General features: G+C 38.0%; 1 protein-coding gene across 2 annotated transcripts in view; it reads right to left on the bottom strand.

The window, feature by feature from the left end:
- Window positions 1–1,323: 1,323 nt before the first annotated feature.
- Window positions 1,324–20,675, bottom strand: part of FAM160B1 (family with sequence similarity 160 member B1) — a 35,991-nt gene continuing 16,639 nt past the window's right edge. For both annotated transcript variants that reach the window (XM_037399063.1, XM_037399062.1), the window contains 12 exons: window positions 19,515–19,805; window positions 18,527–18,723; window positions 17,216–17,330; window positions 17,034–17,110; window positions 16,739–16,931; window positions 15,587–15,756; window positions 14,577–14,720; window positions 12,782–12,872; window positions 10,938–11,081; window positions 6,743–6,883; window positions 5,707–5,810; window positions 1,324–5,618 (listed from right to left, as the gene is read on the bottom strand). In XM_037399063.1, the coding sequence (XP_037254960.1) occupies window positions 5,513–5,618; window positions 5,707–5,810; window positions 6,743–6,883; window positions 10,938–11,081; window positions 12,782–12,872; window positions 14,577–14,720; window positions 15,587–15,756; window positions 16,739–16,931; window positions 17,034–17,110; window positions 17,216–17,330; window positions 18,527–18,723; window positions 19,515–19,805 (1,773 nt within the window). In that variant the 3' untranslated portion in view covers window positions 1,324–5,512. The remainder of the gene's footprint in view (window positions 5,619–5,706; window positions 5,811–6,742; window positions 6,884–10,937; window positions 11,082–12,781; window positions 12,873–14,576; window positions 14,721–15,586; window positions 15,757–16,738; window positions 16,932–17,033; window positions 17,111–17,215; window positions 17,331–18,526; window positions 18,724–19,514; window positions 19,806–20,675) is intronic.

Genomic DNA, 20,675 nt, shown 5'->3' with positions numbered 1-20,675 from the left:
TATAAAGGATGCGCCAGGAACATATGGGTTTAGGCTGAAAGGGCTCATACAAGTTGTGACAGATTCACTTCTCTGAGCATTAATCCAATTTAATCCAATTGGATCGCATAGCAAAATCCTTGAAGCTTTGACAGCACCGGTTCTGTTAATATTTAAAGGTTAACAGATTCAGTAGATCCTGCGTTACTTGTACCTACATTGGGAACTTAACTGAGAATCTATAACGTGAGGGTTTTTTTTAAAGTGTTTACTTCTGCACAATGAAGTAGAGACCCACTGATAATACTCTGGGTTTTTTTCCAAATAGAATATAGAGCCCCAAAATTTTGCATCAGAATGCAAGTGCCATAAGACTATCATGCTTCAGTAATCCAGTCATTTCAAGGATATCAAAGAGAAAAATATAGGAAGATGTGCAATTTTGATACAACTTCCTCACTGCTTGAGGAAGCAAAGTGTCCCTAAATCTCTAAATGCCTCATGCAGGCACAGCAAATAAATGATGGGGGGTGGTGGGGGTGGGGGGGTGGTGTGGGAGATGACAATCTCTGAGACCCAAGACAGTGGGGGAAAGATGCTGAGAGGTATAAAAAAAGCTGTCAAGTGTATCATCTTGCTGGAGCGCTCCTCTTGTTAAAGATGCAAGAGCACTTGCAGCTGTTAAATACTGAGAAAAGAGAAACAGCTTAACATCCAAGTGTAGCCCTCAGAGGGGATCCTACGGAGCACTGAGATTTTTAAAAGGCTGATGAAAACTTGAAGGACACCAAAACTAGATGAGACACTAAGAAAAAACAGCCAACAAACACAATTTAAAAATACATAAAAACCTATGTATAAAAGCCTTCCTCAAAGGCCCTGATGGACGAAATAAATGCTTAATCACGTATACAACATTTGTTCCCAATTCAATAAACTAATGTCGTGACTGACGCACGCTGCACTCAAATGCAATAGAAAACCAAGGTCTTGACCAGCTGCAGTCTTGAAAGACACTAGGGCTCTCGGGAAGAGCAGACATCAATCTGTATTCAGGATGACTCCATCTCGGCCACTTCCCTTCGCTTCCAATTTTCACGGGCAAGAGTATGCCGACTCACTCTAAGCCCCGCACAGTATAGCACAGTACAGCACAGGAAACAGGTTTATCCCAGAAGATGCTGCAGTGACAGGCTCAAAATAAATGAAAGGACTTCGGGATGTAATAAAAATAAATGAAAGGACTTCAGAATCAAAGCATGATGTAAAATGTTAAAACGTTTTCTGTCTCAAGGTCATCCATATAAAACCTATTATGGATTCTGTAATAACAGAAGCAGTCGCTTCATTGAAATTAATTTATTTTGAGAATATCCCTTTTAATCTTCCATGCATTTTTTAGCACAAAAAGTTGGATTTTATCACAACCTCCTTCATAAAACTCAATATTGTACGTCTGGTAATGTGGCTGTTTCAACAATTCCTCACTGGAAATCCCACACTTGTGAAACCTTGGCAACACTGTCAGTAAGTGACCTACACAAAGTTTAATAGAAAAATTTTACTGAATATCCTCTGTTTAATGTAAACAAGGCAGGAGGCAAAACAAGGAGTATATATTTTATATAGTTACACTATTTTACAGGGCACAGAAAGCACTGAGGGTCATGGCTTGAAAACCCTGTATGACACGCAACAGCAGATATGGATTTTCCACGTAGCCTGAAGTCTCCTATATAATCCTTCGATTTTACCTAGCGCTCCGGTTTAGGATTTCTTTTAGCTAGGCAAGTAGCACTAATAAAATACCATCTGTGAAATTACACAGAAGGTTATTGTAGAAATTGCCATACATTTACAAAGCCATTCCATGGTTGCTTGTGCCCTGTGAAATCAAGTGCAACAATCTTTACACTCATTGTAGTGTAAGCAAGCTTGGGATTCTGGTCCTGATATATATATATATGTATATATATACATAAGTGATGTACAACCAGACTCAAGCTGTGTATCGTCACAGCTTTTATATTGCACAGACAAATACAGAGTAAGAATATTACACAGACAGGTTCTGAATACCAGCAATATTACAGTCATATGAGAAACTAAGGACAAACTTGTTCTACCAGAGCTAGCACATGGCTTATTACAAAATTTTCTATACTGGAGTCTAAATCAAATACATACTATAAATGGAAAAAAAGTAAAAAATGTGTCTATTTACACACATGTGCATCAAGATTAAAATGTGGTTTGGATCTGCTTTTTGAAATAAAAAATTATTCTAGTATTACCTTTCAAGTATTTCAATCTAATACTAGTGGCCGTATTTTCTAAGGTGATAAGCACTTGCATTTCCCACTGACATCTGGAGGATCTGCATATGCTCTGAACTTCAGGCCATATATTTTCTCAGGTGTCCATCTCTGGGTAATAAATAACCACATACAAACACACGCACACAGAAACAAAATGGGCACCTCAATGACATGCATAGATCGGAAAGGTGAAAACATGGACCTGAACTAACTTCTAAGCTTTTTTTTCTCCTTTAAAAAAAGTGCATGAAAAATATCACCACAAAAAATAATTACATGAGTTCCATCTCTTAAGGAAGATTAAATCACTTTTACAAAAATAAAGGTCATTATCATGTATGGTAATTAAGGGTTTGTAGGTAGCACTCACAAGAGCAGTTTAAGCTAAAGCAACTTTAAGGACTGCTTCACTTCCATTAGGATGGATCTACGTCTTATAAATTTATCAACTAAATAACATTCGGTTTGTAAAAACATCATCAATGTTGCTGGAGACCGAACAATTATATCTTTAATTTAAGAGTGCTTATAGTTATATCTACTTATTTTTCTCATGGACAAGCTTGAAGGAACTGTGTTTGCAGCTCGGTATCTGTTTTGCATTAAAATGCCACAGAGGTTGCAGCAATCCTTCCAGAAACTGATTGATGCAATTCCCTACAGTGTAATGAGCTCAGGTATCGTGAAAACAACAACAACAAAGGTGATGTTAATGTTTTCATTTGAGATCAGGCATCTCTTGAATGGCTTTATAAATTGTTATATTACTTGGAATGCTCTTGCAAGTTTTTTTAACATTTCTCTCACTTTCCTATATAGTAGTAGTATGACTTCCAGTTTCCACTGAAATTGGGACATTAGAAGTATTCTGGAACATACATTTAAAAAAATAAATAATGAAAATAGAAAATTTGAGGAAAAAGTAATTAAGCTCAAGCAAAACCAACAAAGACTCAAATTCAGTAAAGCATCAGCGTTTGTGCTCAACAGCTTAACTTTGTTAATGTAAAAGACAGTGATTTTGGAATAAAATTCTTGAAATTAAACTTATGTTTAACTGCTTTGCTGAATTGAGACCTTATTTATAACAAATACATGTATTAAACATCATTCTGCATAGCCATTTTCATGTTCTAAACTATGTGTCAGGTATGTTACATTAACAAAACTTCTAATATGGACTGGCTGCAATATATATCAGAAAAAAATTACTTGCTACTTTCAAGGTATGTTTCTACAAACAAAAATGAAAGAAATGTCATTTTTTTTTTTAAACAGTTTATCGTACTATGCTACTTTGACCTGAAAACACTTTGGGGCTAAATTCGGGGCGGGGGGGGGGGGAGGGGCAAAAAGTGAGTAAGTAAGACATGCTTTTGTTTGCCAGATAAATGCAAGACTTTGTACAAAAGCCTCCCAGTACAGGGAGCTTCTGAATACAGGTTTTACCTGCCAAAATAGCTCCCCAGTTCCAGAACTGCTCTCTCCAGCTGAATCTGTACTGGAAGCTTTTATAGCAGGACCCTCTTCACTGTTGTGACAAGAATAAATTTAGCCCATTAACTGTGACACTGTTCTAATTAACGTGCTAACATAAAAGGCCTCTCGGCATCCAGGTTCCAGAAACTATTAAAAACCAGGACATCAAAGGCATGGATTCGGAGCAGAATCTGATTCTAGGTACAGTCAGGTAAATCCAGAAAAATTCTAGTGACTGAGTAAATTAGTCCGTATTTGCATATGAGCAATCAGATCTGAAATGGGCATTACCTGTGCAAATAGGAAAGACAAATGAAGAAACACAACATAAACACAAGGAGCTAAACTCTACCTTGCCTGCCTATGCTATTATGTTCATAGGAGGGGAAAGAGGTACTACACACCCAGCCGGACAGCGGGACAGGTCTCTCATCCAAGTCACTCAGTGTGACTTGGAGGTTCAAGCACGGCCACCCGAACCTGCCAGTGCGTATGTGGCAGTGAGCAGCAGGGACTGTCTGAAGTGTGGGCTGCCATCGCGCTAGAGAAGTAGAATCAGCATGCTGGAGTAGGGACGGCCCTCTGCTTGCAATGCAAATGCCTGCTCTGGCTGACAGCATTCATATTGAAAAAGATTCAATGAGAGACCTTTCTGCATCCCAGCACTATGGCAAGCAGGTGCAAATTTTGGTCCTATATATGGTATCAATGCTTTAACTGAATTGGCAATCTTTTGCTGGGCACGACTAGGATGGTTAGATAAGCAATAAAAGCATTTCTAAAAATGACAGAAAGTTTATGCTGCCAGTTTTCAAGGCACAAAAGATTCTTAAACCAATTCAGACTAAATACCAATTTAAAAGAAATTAAAAATACTGTTTCAGCAACAACTACTAATGACCTATAATTAACTTTCCTGTAAAGGTGACGACTCAAGCAACTAGAGTTCACATTCAAAAACCTAAAGCAAATCTAGTTACGCAGATGACCTAAAGCAAATCACTTGGAATGACAGAGACAAACATGCTTGAAACATGTATGCTTCAGATATATTTGTTACGGATGTGATGCTGAATGAGGATTAATTCCATTAGTATTGATTTTATACTGATATATCTCTTGGAGGAATCCACTGGGGAATCAAGCTCAGAGTTGTCATTAAGATTCACCAAAACAAAAATGATCCCTCGTTAATATATCTTGCTGTATATGGATTGGTGGATTTTTTTAACCCCTTCATTTTTAATAATATACATTGCAACTATAGTTGTGATTTCCTTTCATATATCCAACTGAAAAGAAAAAGAATTAAGACATTAAAATGTTATAAAATTAACTTGCTTTTAAAAAGTAATAGGGTCATAAAAACCAAAACGGTGCATGTGAGCCCCAGAACATACAAAAGACCCAACTCTCTGAACATTGTCATCATAACAGAATAACCAAGGTCTGACATCTGTGGTTCTTCATGCAGCTTTTGCAGCTCTTTACACAGGGGCTAGAAATGCTATGCATCGGTTTTTCCCCAAATGCCTTCAATCATATTCTAGGTCCATTTCAATCCCTCTCTCTTGCAATGTCAGCATCTGGTGAAAGTAACTTGTCTTCCAACTCTGCCAAATGTCAACTGACGCTTTGCCAGGAGGCACCACCTCTTCCTATCTGGGTGTTGTCAATAGTCTTTTCAACTGAAACGAGCTAGGTGGTTTTACAGCCTGGCTGCTCATCAAGGCTGCTTATGGTGTAGATGAGGCATGATACTTCACAAAAGCAATCGCTGCCAGCTCTTTGCAGAATTCTTCCAGCACAATCACGCCCTCTAGTAACGTCATGTGGTCAATGCTGAGAAAGAAAAAAAAGCAGAGAATCAGGACTGGCGCACACAAAAACCAGCCATGGCTCTCAGAGAATATGCAAAGTTTTTACTCACATGAGTCCTTCTGGCTCCAGGCCCAGCAGGCGTTTTCTGACTAGCAGAAGTTTGGGAGTGAAATCTGGGATGCGCTGGATTCTCACCATGAGGTCCCCGACAACCTGTAAAGCCCAATGCCATCAACGCACAAAGTTAACGCTTCTCCAGAGTGCCTGGCAGCAAGGTTCAATGGCAGCCTTCAGTGCCCATGATACAGACCCACTTCAGCACCCTCACAGGCTCATAACACAATATGCAGAGTAGCTACTCTGTCCCAAAAAGGGGTGAGTGGGTGCAGAAAGTAGAGAGATGCAAAAGGACAGGAACTCTTGAGCTTTACTTGCTGTTGCCACAAATGGCATTACTTATTTTCATTATGCCAATGATTAATTTGTCTCAGTAAATATTGATGCAGGCAAGTGACCAGTAAATTCCTGGGTTTAGGGAAAGCAAAAGGGAGAGAGTGAAGATTATATTTTGAAATGGGGAGAGCTGCTGGGAAGAAGGGAGCTAAGCCCTCTGTTAGTATTGGGCAAGCATCACTAATAGGCTCCTGACCAGCTTAATAACAGCTGGTGCGTGGGGTAGGCGAGGGATCTCTGACTGAGCAGACTGCAGTGTGACAGGCACCCGGCCAGCACTTCTAGGATGCAGGTCTGTCAGGAAGAGATGGAATCAGGAGAGGGAAAGGAGGACTTATGATAAATCCAGGATTTCATTGTCAAGAACAGCCTTCATCAGAAAAAAAACAAGAGGATAAGCGGAGATATTCGTCCAGACACAGGGTATTCAGGAGTGTCCTTTTTGCATCTACACAATGAAACCAAGCAAACAAACAATTTTGAAGACATGAGGACACAGAAATAAACTTTCCATTGTTTTTGGTAGAAAATGTAAAATCTTGATTCAAATCAAGAGTGTAAGTGTCTACTTTCAGTGAGAAGCCATTTGCCAACTTATACTAACCAGCAACCACTACCGCTAACTACAAAGTTACTAAATATATATCCCGGCTGTATAGCCATATGTAAATATTAACTGTGTGTTTACTCACCCTGACAATAACAGAGAAGAGAGATCTGCAGCCAGAAGCTAGGTTTACATAAGGATCCAAAAGGTATTCATGTATATGAGGATGGGGAAACAAGGACAGTTTGGACAACACTGATGTAACTTGTAAATTTACATCATAGGGCTGCAAAAAAAGGAAAACACAGTGCTTAGTTATTTTCATGCTGGCTTCCTTTCATCCAGTGCTACTAGGTTTAACTACTAGAACCTTATATACAGTGTTATGAATAAATAAAGATAAAAAATCAGATTAAAAAACAGGAACAAAACCTCTGCTTTCCACAACAGAAGCGATGTGAACATGACAGTGAGGTACTAGATGTTATTGTCTGTATAACTGGTACAACCACTTGAAACTTTTGCAGACTTGTTTATCGTAGGGTAAGCCCTCTTCCTGTAGAACATCTCTTCAGCTCAGTAGCTAAACAAATAGCAGAGAATCAGCCTAGATTAAACATCTGCTTGCTTCTGGAAAACTGTAAAGTGTATGTGTTCGGGAAACTGAGAGAGACAAATCCACGTTTACAGCTAAGATAGTATTTCCCATCTTCTACTTTCTTTTTTCTTGGAAAGAACCATTGCAGAAGGCCTGGTCATCCTGTGGCAGCACTCTACAGGAGATGAGACAGTCCTAGGCTGGGAAAGCAGCATGAAATTCTGAGTTGCTTCCTTACCTCTTTTCCCCAAATCAACCAAATGGGAGAGGCAACACTGGCCGATGCTAGAAGATGCTAATCAGGCATAAGGAAAAAATTGCACCTAACTTTCTAGGAAAAAAATCGTGCCTAGCTTAAAGGATTTTACCATACCAGTGAGAAACTCATTTCCATAAAAGCAAGTATTTTCACCATAGCTTCTTTATGTTCCAAGCGCTTTTCTTCCCATCTTTGATTTTCTCATCACAGTGAAAACAAGCTGACATTTTACTTCAGCCCAAAATTTGCAAACCTGTGGAACTTTCTTCCATCTACTCAGTGGTGGAACAGACTATGTTGACAAGAGATGGACAGACATTCCCTTGGTACACCCCTATGCCAGTCTGAAGATGTTACCAACACTCAGATGGTTTAAGTTAACCTTGTTGATTTTAACCTGAAGTGGATTACAGGGCCCTCATTCAGTCTCTTTGACTGCACATTGGCAGTAACATCCTCAGCGGCACAATCACAGCTAGAAGAGCATGATTTCATGGCCTCAAATTATCATCTTGATGCTCTCAAGTTAGCATCCCACTGAAGCATCAGAGAACAGATTCTTCCCTTTTCCAGACTGTAAGATTTAGAAGAATTCATCTTTAGATTAAGACAGATTATTTAGGTACATCTACATGTCTAAATTGCGTTAGCCTACTCAACAGAGATCTGACGCTTGATATACTTGTCTACACACAAATACCTCGTGGCATCTCAGATGCTCAAGAGTATCTGCTTGTCTCTTGATGGTTCCACAGAATGAACCCTGCAAGATCTGTGTTGTAACCACAAGCTTGTGGGAATATCTTAGGCGTCACAAAAACGGCAACAGATACCCCAGTTCACGCACCTGAGTCAAGCTTTCAGTCAACACAGTCAGGGAAGCTGAGATGGTGATTCACTTCACACTAAAAGAGACACCTACTTGCTTTTCAGTCTAACAGCTTCAGAGACTACCAGGGCTGTTCTGACTAAATTTCCACTGACTAGATATGGACACCTAATTAATATTTAGGCACCTTATTCCTGAATTCATTACCACATACTGTTGTATTGCAAAGAGAGTTGTCATGGATCTTTTGAAGTGAAAGCACACACTTCTCCCAGTCAGTGGCAGTTATTTCTGTACTTGATATTCCAGTAATAGATTCATCCCAACCTTCTAACAAATGAAGGTTTCAGAGCCCGGACCAGAAATGTTATAGGTAAAAGAGACCACTACATTTTAAGTTATTGTGGAAAAGTTACTCTGCAGACAAAGACACAAACTCCTTCCGTAAATCCATTCCACTGCCTACCCAGCTGAACTGTAGGAGAAGGTCTTTAGAGCTGTCTGAGTCAGTCAGTTCATTAGGAAGCTTTGAAGCCATGAGCATTATCTGGTGTTCACAAGAAGAGAAGGAAACAAAGTAGTAACACGTGCTGAATTGTTCAGACAGATTGCTGTTGCAATTTGAACTAATTAAGAGCATTAAGGAAACCTGCTTCTTCACACAGAGCTTTTATTTCTGTCCATATGTCAGCAGACTCAGTAAGACAGCCATATATCAGATAGATTAAAACCAGCAAAATTTGTGGTTGAGGGAAGTCTTACAAAATCCTTAGGAGCCAGTTCCACAGAAATGTATCGTATTAACAGGAGGAAGAAGGTACTGTCCAGCAGATGAGGTATCGGATTTGAACTGCCTTGAAACAAGTTATTTCACCTGTGTGCCTCAGCCATCTTCTGTCAGAAACTAGGTTAATGATACCTACCACCTCTGCAAAGTGTTCTGATATCCACTGAGAAAAACACAAGAACTACCTATAGTATTGTGACAAAGCAAAAAAGACATTGATCACAATCTGTACATAGTACTGCGTACCCACTAAAGGCTTTTCAATATTTTTTACTTTGTTTGGACATTAGCACCCGTTATGTCAAAGCTGTCATTGATAGGACCCAGGTTTTGTTTTGGTTTTGTTCGTTTTTATTCTATGGGATTTATGTTTTTCACTGTGAATAACCCCTAGGAATTTCAGTTTGTTTTCTTAGGACAGGGTTTTAATATGATATAACAAGAATTCACCTGTTCTGTCTGATGCAGGCAGTTGATATCACAGATCATACCATTTTACTTGACTAACTCAAATGTGTGCCATGCTGACAGGTAGTATATCAAACTGGGCACCATGCTTCCATGCCAGATGCTACTTTTGTTGTAATTGTACATATCTGACACCCAGGTGTTTCTCGGGGGATGCAACCTGGGCTCTTTACTTTTTATAATTTAGGTGTCATGGCTGAGACAAGTTTTTGTTATCCATGAGGCTCGTTTTTCCTAAGAGATGATGAAGCCCAGTTTTCCTCATGATTCCAGTCTATAACCATATCAACTAGTGAAGTGTGTGGAGTATGTTGACTGGAAGCAAAACCCTGAGAATACACAATATAGCAATGGAAGTATTTGGCTTTCTTTTCTGACTTCTGAATGATATAAGTTGGTATTCTCAAACATCCTTCTCCCCTGAACGCTCACAGAGCTCACCTAGAGGTTACTGCTGGCTTCCTGACATGTTTCCTACACATTTATATGTTCAAATGGCTCTTGTCCTGCTTATGACCAAGAAATCTGGCACTACCACAGCTAACTTTATTCTGTAGATAGCTCCACATGCAAACCAGAAAAGAATTGTACAGACTTCCAAAACTATTACTACTACATTTGTAGCAAGTCCAGCTAGTATTACAAGGCTAATCTAGACTTTCAGGGTTCTTTTTCAGAACAAGGAGCCAATCAGATCATATTCCACTTTTTTGCCCTTGGCAGCTATATTTTTATTATTTGAAAATAATAGAACAGGAAAAAAAAAAGTATTTTTGCATTTGGATCCACTTCCATCCATTGCAGATGGAAAACGATACCTTCTAGAAACTTTCCATGCACTGATAACAGCTTTTTCTAACTGGGAAAAAATGGGCGAAAGGTTGTATCACTTACAGTGATACAGTAAGTTCTTTTCATCTTACACAGTGACATAAACTGCTTTCTGAACAAGATTTCAGGTTGAATTTCACTGAAATGTGGCAGAAAGGAGCTGTACTGTATTTTATTTACTGAAAAATGTACGTGCTTTCTAAGCATAAATGCTAGAAAATGAAAACAGAACCAGTGCTGCTAGTTGCAAATGATTCCTAACATATTATCTTATTCTCATCTTTTATCTTAAGGATATTCTGTCCTTACTCATCAATTTAAATGGTAATTCTGGTCAAAAGAATATTTGGTACACAAAAATGTGGCTAATGAAGATAAGAGAGATTTTGTTAAATTGATCACTCTGACACCCTGCAATCTACCTGCACCAAGGACATGGGACATTAAACAATAATATGATGCTACAATAGACATCTGAGTGATGGGAATCCACAGGACCTTAGGAAGATTAGCCCTCTAGTAGTGATGAAAGTATCAGAAATGGAATTAATAACTTGCTTTTCCTTACCTGATCAAGAATCCTGCCCATTCTTTCAAAAAGGACTTTCAAGAAGTGTCCTTCAAAAAACGATGCTTCTAAATTGCACTTTTCCAAAGATCTGGGAGATCCAGGCCACTCCCACCGTAAACAGATGACACAGTAATCCCGGAACTAGAAAAAAATAGTGAGGAAGACAGAATTAAACCTCTGTGGAATCCATTTTATTTCATTTCAATAGTTCATACACCTTAAAACCACAATCTGTAGCTAAATGATAAATCTAAGCTCCAAAAGAACAGTCATTCTAAAAACTACCAGTTTCTATGCAGGCACCTCATTTTCTTCTTGACATTCACACCATTAGGGTAGTTTCAGAAACAATGAGTGGAGAACAGAGCTCCCAAAAAGCAGCTGGAGCCAAAACACACAGCAAAGCACCTTGATTAGGGTTCTTCTGAAGCAGGAATCGCTTTTGTATACATTCTTGTTGACAGTAGTTACCACACTTTCACTGTATTATGTGTTTATCTTGCTACCCAACCTATATTGCTCCCTAATTCCCAGGACAGGAAAGGCACGTGTATATGCAGGAGATCCAAATGGAAAGTACTTCAGGGCTTCCTCTTCCCTCTCTGTTTCTTGTCACCCACACAGCCTTTCTCAACCTCTGCCTCTGATTTGCTGTGGGCTACCTGATGTCTCACTTTCAAGGAATTATACCTTGAAAGGAACACAGTTTATAGCAGTGAAAAGAAGGAACACAGGAATAAACAGTAGCAAAAGAGAGACAAAACAGATTCAGAAATTCTTCACTGCATGTAGCGTACCTATTTGTGCAGGCTTCCAGGAATAGAAATATGGAAGCAGAACAGCTATTTGGATGTAATAACAGCAACAGGCAGGGCTATTCTTAGGGGGGAAATATTTTAAGAGTAGCCATATCATTGTCAGGAAGTGACAGAAAGCAATTCTGTTCTCTAATAACTCCCAGAATACTCTTTTTCCCAAGGCATGAAAGAAATACAAAGATGATATGTGTTTTCTGGCATCCAAGAATAGAACATAGGGGAATTTACCATCAACCCTTGTTTCCATATTCTCTATTTTCTATTCCCTTTCTTTTCAGGACAGACTACAGATAAAACAATATAATAAATACAGAAAACCAAGCTTCTCACCTTAAACTGCTGATATCACAATTCAGAGGTTATGGAATTTTTGAAGTACCTACTAATTATAGCACTCTCAGTTACTCTACTCCTTTGCGTAAGTTTTTCTATTCTAGAAGATTCATAGGGCTTCAATAAGAAAGTTGCAAATAAACAGCGATCGTCCTCTGACCAAGGAAACGTTGGATTATGCTTGTAAAAACAAAACCCTCATTTATTTCAAAACAGTAAATCATACAGCTTTCCCTATCTACTAAACCTCCCGACTTTAAACCTGAAAGCCTTAGGCTGTGCATTCCCTGTGACAAGCTTTTATTTTTAATGTCCCAGATTGCATAACTCCTATGCAGCATTTTAATTTCCCTTCAGTCCTTTCAAACAGCTTGGCAGGCAATTCTCCAAGAGAATGCAGATAAATGCAAAAAGCAAATTAAGAATCTATCTGCAGTTCAGATTTTCTCTCAGTGTATTTGCTATATGAATATTAATGCTTTAATGTCATCCATTATTCCCACTAGAGTAATACAAGGTGGATTCAACATCAAAAGATCTGCAAAGGTAAGTTTTCATCAGAAAATAAAAATGCAATTTCCCCATCTTCCTTTACCAAAAGATGCATTTAGTAGGACTATTTATACAACCATATGTATATTCTCATAAGCATTTAAATTCTCAAGACTAAGGAAGACTTCACTGACTTACTTGTCGATGGGCATCTCTGAGGTAAGTATCATAACCTGTACCCTCCACATGGTATGATGACTTAGCTTCATCAGGTACAAGACAGAGAAAACTAAAGAGAGGAAAAGTACATTAATGGGTACCTACAATCCACAGAGCACCAGATCAATACTTTCTCATCATCTGTTACAGTGTACACGATACTGAATTGTCTGGCCAATTAATGCACAGATTCTACCATAACTTTTTGTGAAAAACAGAGAATACAAAATCTATTTAAGCACATCAGCTCAAACTACTGTCAGCAATAACAAGATTTATACTTCAGAACTTTTGTATCTAGCACTAGAGGTAAAAACCTCAGTTGAAGTATTTTCTGAGAATTAGCAGACAGAACAGAGATGAAAAGAAATATTCATAACCAGGTCAAGTATTTGCTAAAGGACAGACTCCATCTTGCTAGAACATAAATGAGCCAAAAGAGAAGGAGAGTTACAGTTAAAATTCTTCTTAACTTACTGCATAGAAAGTTTTCTTTACCATAGTTTGCTGTGGTAAAAAGTGAACATCTAAGAACACAGAGAAATATTTGCATATATGTTTCCGTTATAAATATCACTGCCTTTGCCAGGCATACAGTGCAAATACTGTATGTCCTTATTACTTCACCAATACCTGATCTAAAAAGCATCAGGAAATGCTGAAATTTATTAGAGGAGAATTGTCTTTAAAAAATAAAGAAAAGCCCTAAAATTTCTGGACAGCAAAATAAAAGTCAGTATTCGGACCCTGTTTTCAAATTTCAGCTTTCTTCATACCCCAAGAACTGCTGAAGGGTCCTGTAAAATTTAAATGCAGAAGTAGATAGTGGCTGACTTTTTGTATGGAATTCATCTTATCTGAAAAAATACATATTTGCCAAACACTGCAAATCCTGAAAAAACTTTAATCACTGATGGAGATTACATGAGGGGAATTTAGGAGAGTGTTCTTTGTGTCTTTACTCCAAACCAAGTCCACCATGAACTATATTTAGCAGTACTGGGGGAAAGAGGGCAAGAAGTGACTATGCCATTCTATGCTGACTGTCCTTGGGCTGTTTGCTTCCTTTGGCTAACACCTTTGTTTATTTCTGGGTAAGCAGGTAGGTCAGCACTGAAATACCAGTGCTGCTTTGCTACTGTGCATTAACAGAGCAAACAGCACTTGTCCTAATATTAGTTGCTAAGAGAATTACCATCGCTAAGTTGCTTAGGGTAGAGCCTGTCCTCTTTGTGATATCCAATTTGCAGTACATCTAACACGCACAAAGGTACGTTACAGGTGACAGAGCTGCCACTTGATTTTCAGGGAACAGAAGGTTATCTCTAATGTGACAATTATTCACTTTTATATATATTTTTAAGGAATTTAAGGAAGCTTGAGGATTTTTTTCCCCTAAAACATTTATGGCAAGACTCCCTAGACTTCTCCAGAAAGGTCAAGTCCTGTAACAGCGGTGTAAGTATAGCAAATATTTTTGAGAAAATAAAGTTTTATAACCAATGAGGCTGTCATCATGAAGTCTGAGTATTCAACTAGACTATTAGCTGTAAAGTTCTTCTATTTTTCTCATTTATGTTGAATTATTTTCACTTATTGTAAGCTCTAATCTTTCAGGAGTAGCTTTCTGATAAAATGCTGCATAATTTCCTTCTGTGGAGTCATTTTACCAGCTGGCACAGAATAACATCCATTACAGAGTACATTTAATTTGCACAGTGTGTGCAGACACCCACACATTCAGAGATTTCTTTAAGTGTTTGTTTCAACTTACCTATTTACAATTTTATGAACTTCAGTCTTCCCATCATTTTTTGGATGTTCTGGACTGACAGGTGGAGAAGCACTGAGCCACTCTTGAGTTGACAATGTGTTATCTGGAGACAGGTCAGTAAATAATGGATCTTCCTCTAGGTCTCTGTGAGATCATATTAGACAAAAACATAATCATGCACAGAACGTTATGGAAGGCAGGAGAATCTCTGGGTCAAAAGGCATGCTTTTCTATTTTTTCTTCTCTGAACAGCTAGGAAGTTTTCCGGAAGACTATCATATGCACATCTCTTTACCTAATTAATATGTAGAAATACCAAGAAACTTTGTTTTGAAGAAAAATCATTAACTTCTTGACTTGAACAACAGAACAAACATTTTTGACTCGTACAAAACCACTGCATTAAATGATCTACTTGAACTTTTTAGCCACATTTCTTTGCATGAGAGCTATACTCCATGAAATCATTAGATCATTTTAGATGACTGAAAAATATCTCAATTAAGATGCCTAAAATAGCTGGTGTGACTAGTCCTTACCTGTCCATCAGTAGAAAAAGGCATTACAAGAGTTATGTAGGGTATTTAAAAGGATTTTATGTAAAGTGTCCCAGAAAAGTTCTTCCATCAAAAAATAATTCAAGAACATAACTGTAAGCAAAGCACCAAAGTGACTGACTTCAAGAATAATCTCACTGAAAACAATACAAATATGCATAGACTTAAGCTAGGTAGATGTGTAAGTAAATTGATATATGAAGACCTTTGAGTGCCTACTGTTCTGGAAAGAGGCTTTCGATAATTTTAGCTTTTCTTATACTGTTCCAAAAATATCCATAAATTGCTGATAGAAAAATTTCTACATAATTTTACCAATATGGATTAATACACAGAGCACTGAAAGTGCTATCTACACTCACTTTTCTTTCAATTGCTGAAAAAAACCATGTTGTCCTAAAATTAGGATCCAAGTCAGATGTTGTGAAAACTTCCCTTAAAACAGAAACTTACACTGCTCCTGCAATCTGTCCATTCTCTACCACATCTTTGTCTTCTTGACAGAGAGGCTTGTATTCCATATAGTTTCTTTCTTCTAAATTTCTCAGAACCAAATTATAAAGAATGTGTTCATTGGGTTTTTGCAAAAGGTGCTCAAACATCCGTAAAGTCATTATGCTGATCTGCAACATAAAAAGTAAACATTCAATAAACTGACGCTCCACTGCCTTATGCTTTTTGCCTTATATCTGGTTTGTACATCCTAGAATACTGCAATTACTTATTTACATTATGGAAGGAAGCAAAAAACCTAAGAAAAATTAGGAAATTATTATGTTGAATGTGGTATAAACATGGATGAAGAGTTCACACACATACACATCAGTATGTGGATGTATTTTTTTCCTGTAGAGCAAAAACTGTTCTAAAATCTGCCAAAATAACAATACAAAGAGTATTCAGATGCTTAGCTTGCAAAGATGAACAAATTTATACGGATAACTCATTCTGACAGAGTGGGCAGGTAAGCATACTGAAAAAAATGGGTATGTGAAGGCATAGACCTGTATTTCAGGCAAGCTTGGGTTTTATTTGAAAAAGTAGAGGGTAGAGGTTGTTTCATGGAAAAAATGAAACAAGAAGCTCCTGTAGATGAATTTTACTGAAGTAAATTATTTTAACAAAGTTTAGTGTGTGTAAAGTGCTTAAAGTTATTATATCATCTTTTAATTGGTGATGTCTATAGTCTCTGACCACACTTCATATACAAAATAAGTTTTTAACTATACCTTATGTGGTAACATGACAGAATTGACACAACATGGAAAATCACAGCAATGCAACATGTAACAAAGCATGAATTAAAATACAATTACAGAAACTGATTTTGCCCTATCTTACAAATGAGCAAGCCTAACCAGATATGCACAGGGAGCAAACAAATTCAGCAAAGGATCTTTATTAATGGGAACAATGTGATAGCTGGAGAAAACAGCTTGACTTTAACTTTCTAAGGATTTTTTAGGGTTGGCAGTCAAAATTTTTTCCTTGGCAAAAAAACATTAGCTGACACAAATATGAAAAGGCCTCACAATGATGTTTTTACAGACTCTACCCAAGACAGAACTGGACAGCAGACATTATGATATCATTATCACTTCTCACCTCATCAGAAATATGATCACAGTGTTCGATTAACCTGTGTCGCAATGGATGTCTGTTGATGTCTGTCAAAGTCTCTGGTTCTCTCTGTTCTCCAAGTATAAAATAAACTATTTCTTGCAGCAGGACATCTGAAGTCACTTGACGAACAATGCGATGCAATAGTGCAGTTGATGTGAGGATTCCGATCTCTGAACTGAACAAAAACTTTCATGTCAGATATGTAGTGGATTTCAGCTGAAAAAAACCCAGCTTGATTCAGATTCTGTTCTGATGTGTCTTGTAAGATGCTACTCACGTTTGCATCAGCTGGGGTTCCATAACATCAATGAAAAATCGTTCCCGCACAGCTTTTGCCATAGCAACAGCAGCAGTCTGAAACAAAAGTACAAAATGGTATGTCTCAAACTCAAAAGCTAAGAATCAACTAGAAGTACTTATTTGCTGAATATATTTGTATAATCTGTAAACATTTCAAACCTTTTGTGCTTCTTTGATGAGTTGATCACAGTAGTCAAACCATGAAAGAAATGAAATCAGCGCTCTTTTCCCTGGAAAAGCAGATGCATCTTCTTTGTGGCTATAGGAATCCAAACTAAAGCACACAGGGAAAAATACTTATTTAGTCTACAAGTAATTGAAGAATCTTGGATTTCATTCTTATTGAACTTAACAGAATAATTAATGATCTACTTGCAAGAAAGTGAACATTAAAATAGCTTTTCTGCTGGTCTCTACTGATCTGGCAGTGCCATCATCACACAGGTTTTCAGTGGCATGCTAAAAGATACATAGTATGTACAACAGAAGAACTCTGGTTAAGTATTTCTTGAGTCAGAAGGGAAAACTGATCACCTAGTCTGTTCTCCCAGGAAACACAGACCACAGAAACGGAATCAATAACTGCTTTAGTCAAAGAACCATAAAATGAAGGCAATTGTTCTTCACTACTCTTTAAGCAACCTCAATCAAGTACATGGGAACCACACAGTGTATACCTGAACTAAATTATATCTTTCATAAAAAACCCCATGTATCTCAATTTAAAGACTCTAAGGAATAAGAAATTCACCATTTCCTCTGGTAAAGCAGTCCAATAATGATTTATTCCACTATTCAAAGTTGTGGGTTTTTCCCTTCTAATTTCAAAGTCCAACCATCAAAAATTTTGGTAAGTATTCTGCAAATACCTACTTTTTGTCCCAGTACTAATAGATCACAAGCAGTTCATAATAATGAAGACAGAGTTGGGAAAAAAAATGTTTTGAGAATCTAACATGCAAGCCGTTAGGACAACAAGCATGCATGTTTTGTTTCATGCCGATGAGTTATGCAGTAACTCTTTCCTTCTTCTTTTTTACTGCAAAAATTTTGCAACAACAGCCTGTAATCAAATACACCCTTTCTGCCCCCTGCAGCAGCTTACAGTACTCACTGTGTACTGTGAAAAGTTTATTGCCTAAATCCTTGACATCTGAACAAGAAAATAATCTGTACCTAATGCTACAGCTACACCACCACAAACCGCTAACATAACTCTGTGGAAAAACTTGCCCCCTGCGGAATCTCTGCAAGGGGGTGGCAGCCAAACCTGGCCCCATGTCAGAGATCACACGTACATTGGACGCTCACAGTTGTACCACCATGCTGCAGCTGACATCTCAGCTCAGCTCTTGAGACATTAGCATGGGGGCGTGAATATTTTATACATCTTATCTACCTATAGAAAATTAATTTCAAGGAGGGTTGTAAAGTCACCTTGGGTATTAAAAAAAAATATAGAATTCTTACCCCCAGTTAATTGCCTCCACTGTTTCAATGTCTAAGGGATCCAGTGACTGAGGCAGGGCTTTGTAGAGGGTAGCCAGCCTGTCTGTCAACAATTCACATAAACAAGTGCTTTGAGTCAGGCACTTGGCAGCTGCTGGTTCTGGCAAACTCACCAAAAGCATGAGGCCTTCACAGGCCTTCACTGCTATCCGGCCGTCCTGGCAGAAGGGCATGGAAGAATTAATCAGAGGGTAAATGAAGCTCACTTGAAATCAAGAAGTAAACACTGCCCAGATAAAACCTCCCCATTCTCCCACAGCGAGTGAATGCATTTATTTTTGTTTTCAGTCATTAAAGCCTAACTGTAGTGAATTTGGATGGTACAAAATAAAGAATCTCACCTGAAATCATGTCAAATACTAAGAGTGCAACTGCAACTAGATAATGTAAACTATCACTTAACAAGAACGACATGAGGTACCTCAGTAGATTTGGTTGTCTACAGCGCTGCTGTAGCAATTACAGGCTTACCAACCCACCTCCAAGTTATCTGAAAGAATCCAAGTATGAATTCGAGGGTGCAGCCAGGCAAGATGTACAGCAGTTGCTTTTAAAAGAAATCAAACCTGTAGAGATAGCCCAGTGCCTTTACAAAATAAGTGGGCTTGGTTAAATCAGTACAATTGAAAGTAAGTTTCTCAAATATTCCCTTGTGGTATATTTAACCTAACGGTAATTCTATGCAGATTGTCTGTGAAACATGCAGCATCCTATACAAATTGCTCAAAACCCACATTACCATCAACAAACTTAATATTAATTCTTTGAAAAAATATTTTCACTTTAATCTGATCTGGCAAAGAAAATTGCCAATTTACAAAAGCTGCCAGCAAAACAAACCTCATTTTACTTTTTATAGTTAAAATACAGTGCCTCCCTCTGCCCACTTCACACAGCATCCAAACTATTTCATTTTATCACACTAAACGGAACAAAAAAACCAACTCACGGGGCTTTTAGTGAGGTTTAGTAGAGAATTCACTAAATTATAGTCTTGATTTGGACGAACAGTGGAGGACTCAGGTGATGTGACATTTAGTTCATCCAGACTGAAAGAGAGATCATTCGCCTGTTGCGGGAGGTCATCGTCCTTCTCCATTTGCTCCGCTTCGGCAGCACTAGCTAACTCTTCAGGCTGAATGGGCTGTCCTGTGTCTGTTGTCAAAGAGTCTTGGCCTTTTATCGTGTCTTCTGTGATTACACTTGCTGATCCTTTGGAAGCCATTGCTTTTAACTTACTCTGCAAAGCATTTTTTGGAATTACACAGTTGAAATTACTGTTCATCCTGAAGCAGAAATTCTGTAAAAGCTAATTTTTTACATTAGTATTTGAAGTAGTTCTCTACAAGGCTAGATACAGTAGCCATGTAGAATGTAATGGGTTGCAAGAGTGTGGGAGCTTTTAAACCTAGAACATTTTTTAATCTGCTTAAATTTCTTTTAAGCCCTGTACCATTTTGCTTCAAGGCTGAATATGCCATTTACAAAGAGATGGCATCTTTTTCTCTCCACCACTGAAGGCACATACTCACTTGATTTGCCCACTATTTCATAGAAATTTTTCATGTATCTTATGAATGCACTCTTAGACCTTAGCACATACTATAAAATATCCCTCTCTAGGTCAAGACCTCACATTCGTCTAATGTCTGAAATCACTACTTCCAGTTGGAGTCACACAATTAAACTCATTCTAAACTTCTTGAGATTTTATCTTCAACAGGAAAGGGAAAAAAATTTCTTTTATGACAGCACAGTACTCTCAAGCTGTGTTTCTCATGAGGAAAAAGTCGAGCAGACTGAATGGACAGAAGATACTAGAAGTTAGCATTGGGCACTGGATACTGTAACAGATCACAGAGAACCTTCTCAGAAGCTACAAAGCTCTACTTAGCCTGAAAGAAAGCAACCCATCTGCCTCCAAAACATAAAAAGACGTTTAAATCTGTGCTCTGTGATACCAAGAAGAAACTCACAGCAAGACAAAAATCCAGTGTTCTTCTGGCATAAGCACAGGTAAATAATACTTTATTAGAACCATAAATTAAGACTTCAGCACAAGACATTTTTTCAAGTGAGTACAGCAGCGAGATTATAAATCCAAATGGTT

Source organism: Falco rusticolus, chromosome 9 (assembly GCF_015220075.1).
Source record: "Falco rusticolus isolate bFalRus1 chromosome 9, bFalRus1.pri, whole genome shotgun sequence".
NCBI classification, from domain to species: domain Eukaryota; kingdom Metazoa; phylum Chordata; class Aves; order Falconiformes; family Falconidae; genus Falco; species Falco rusticolus.
This window is presented reverse-complemented; position numbering and strand designations above follow the sequence as displayed.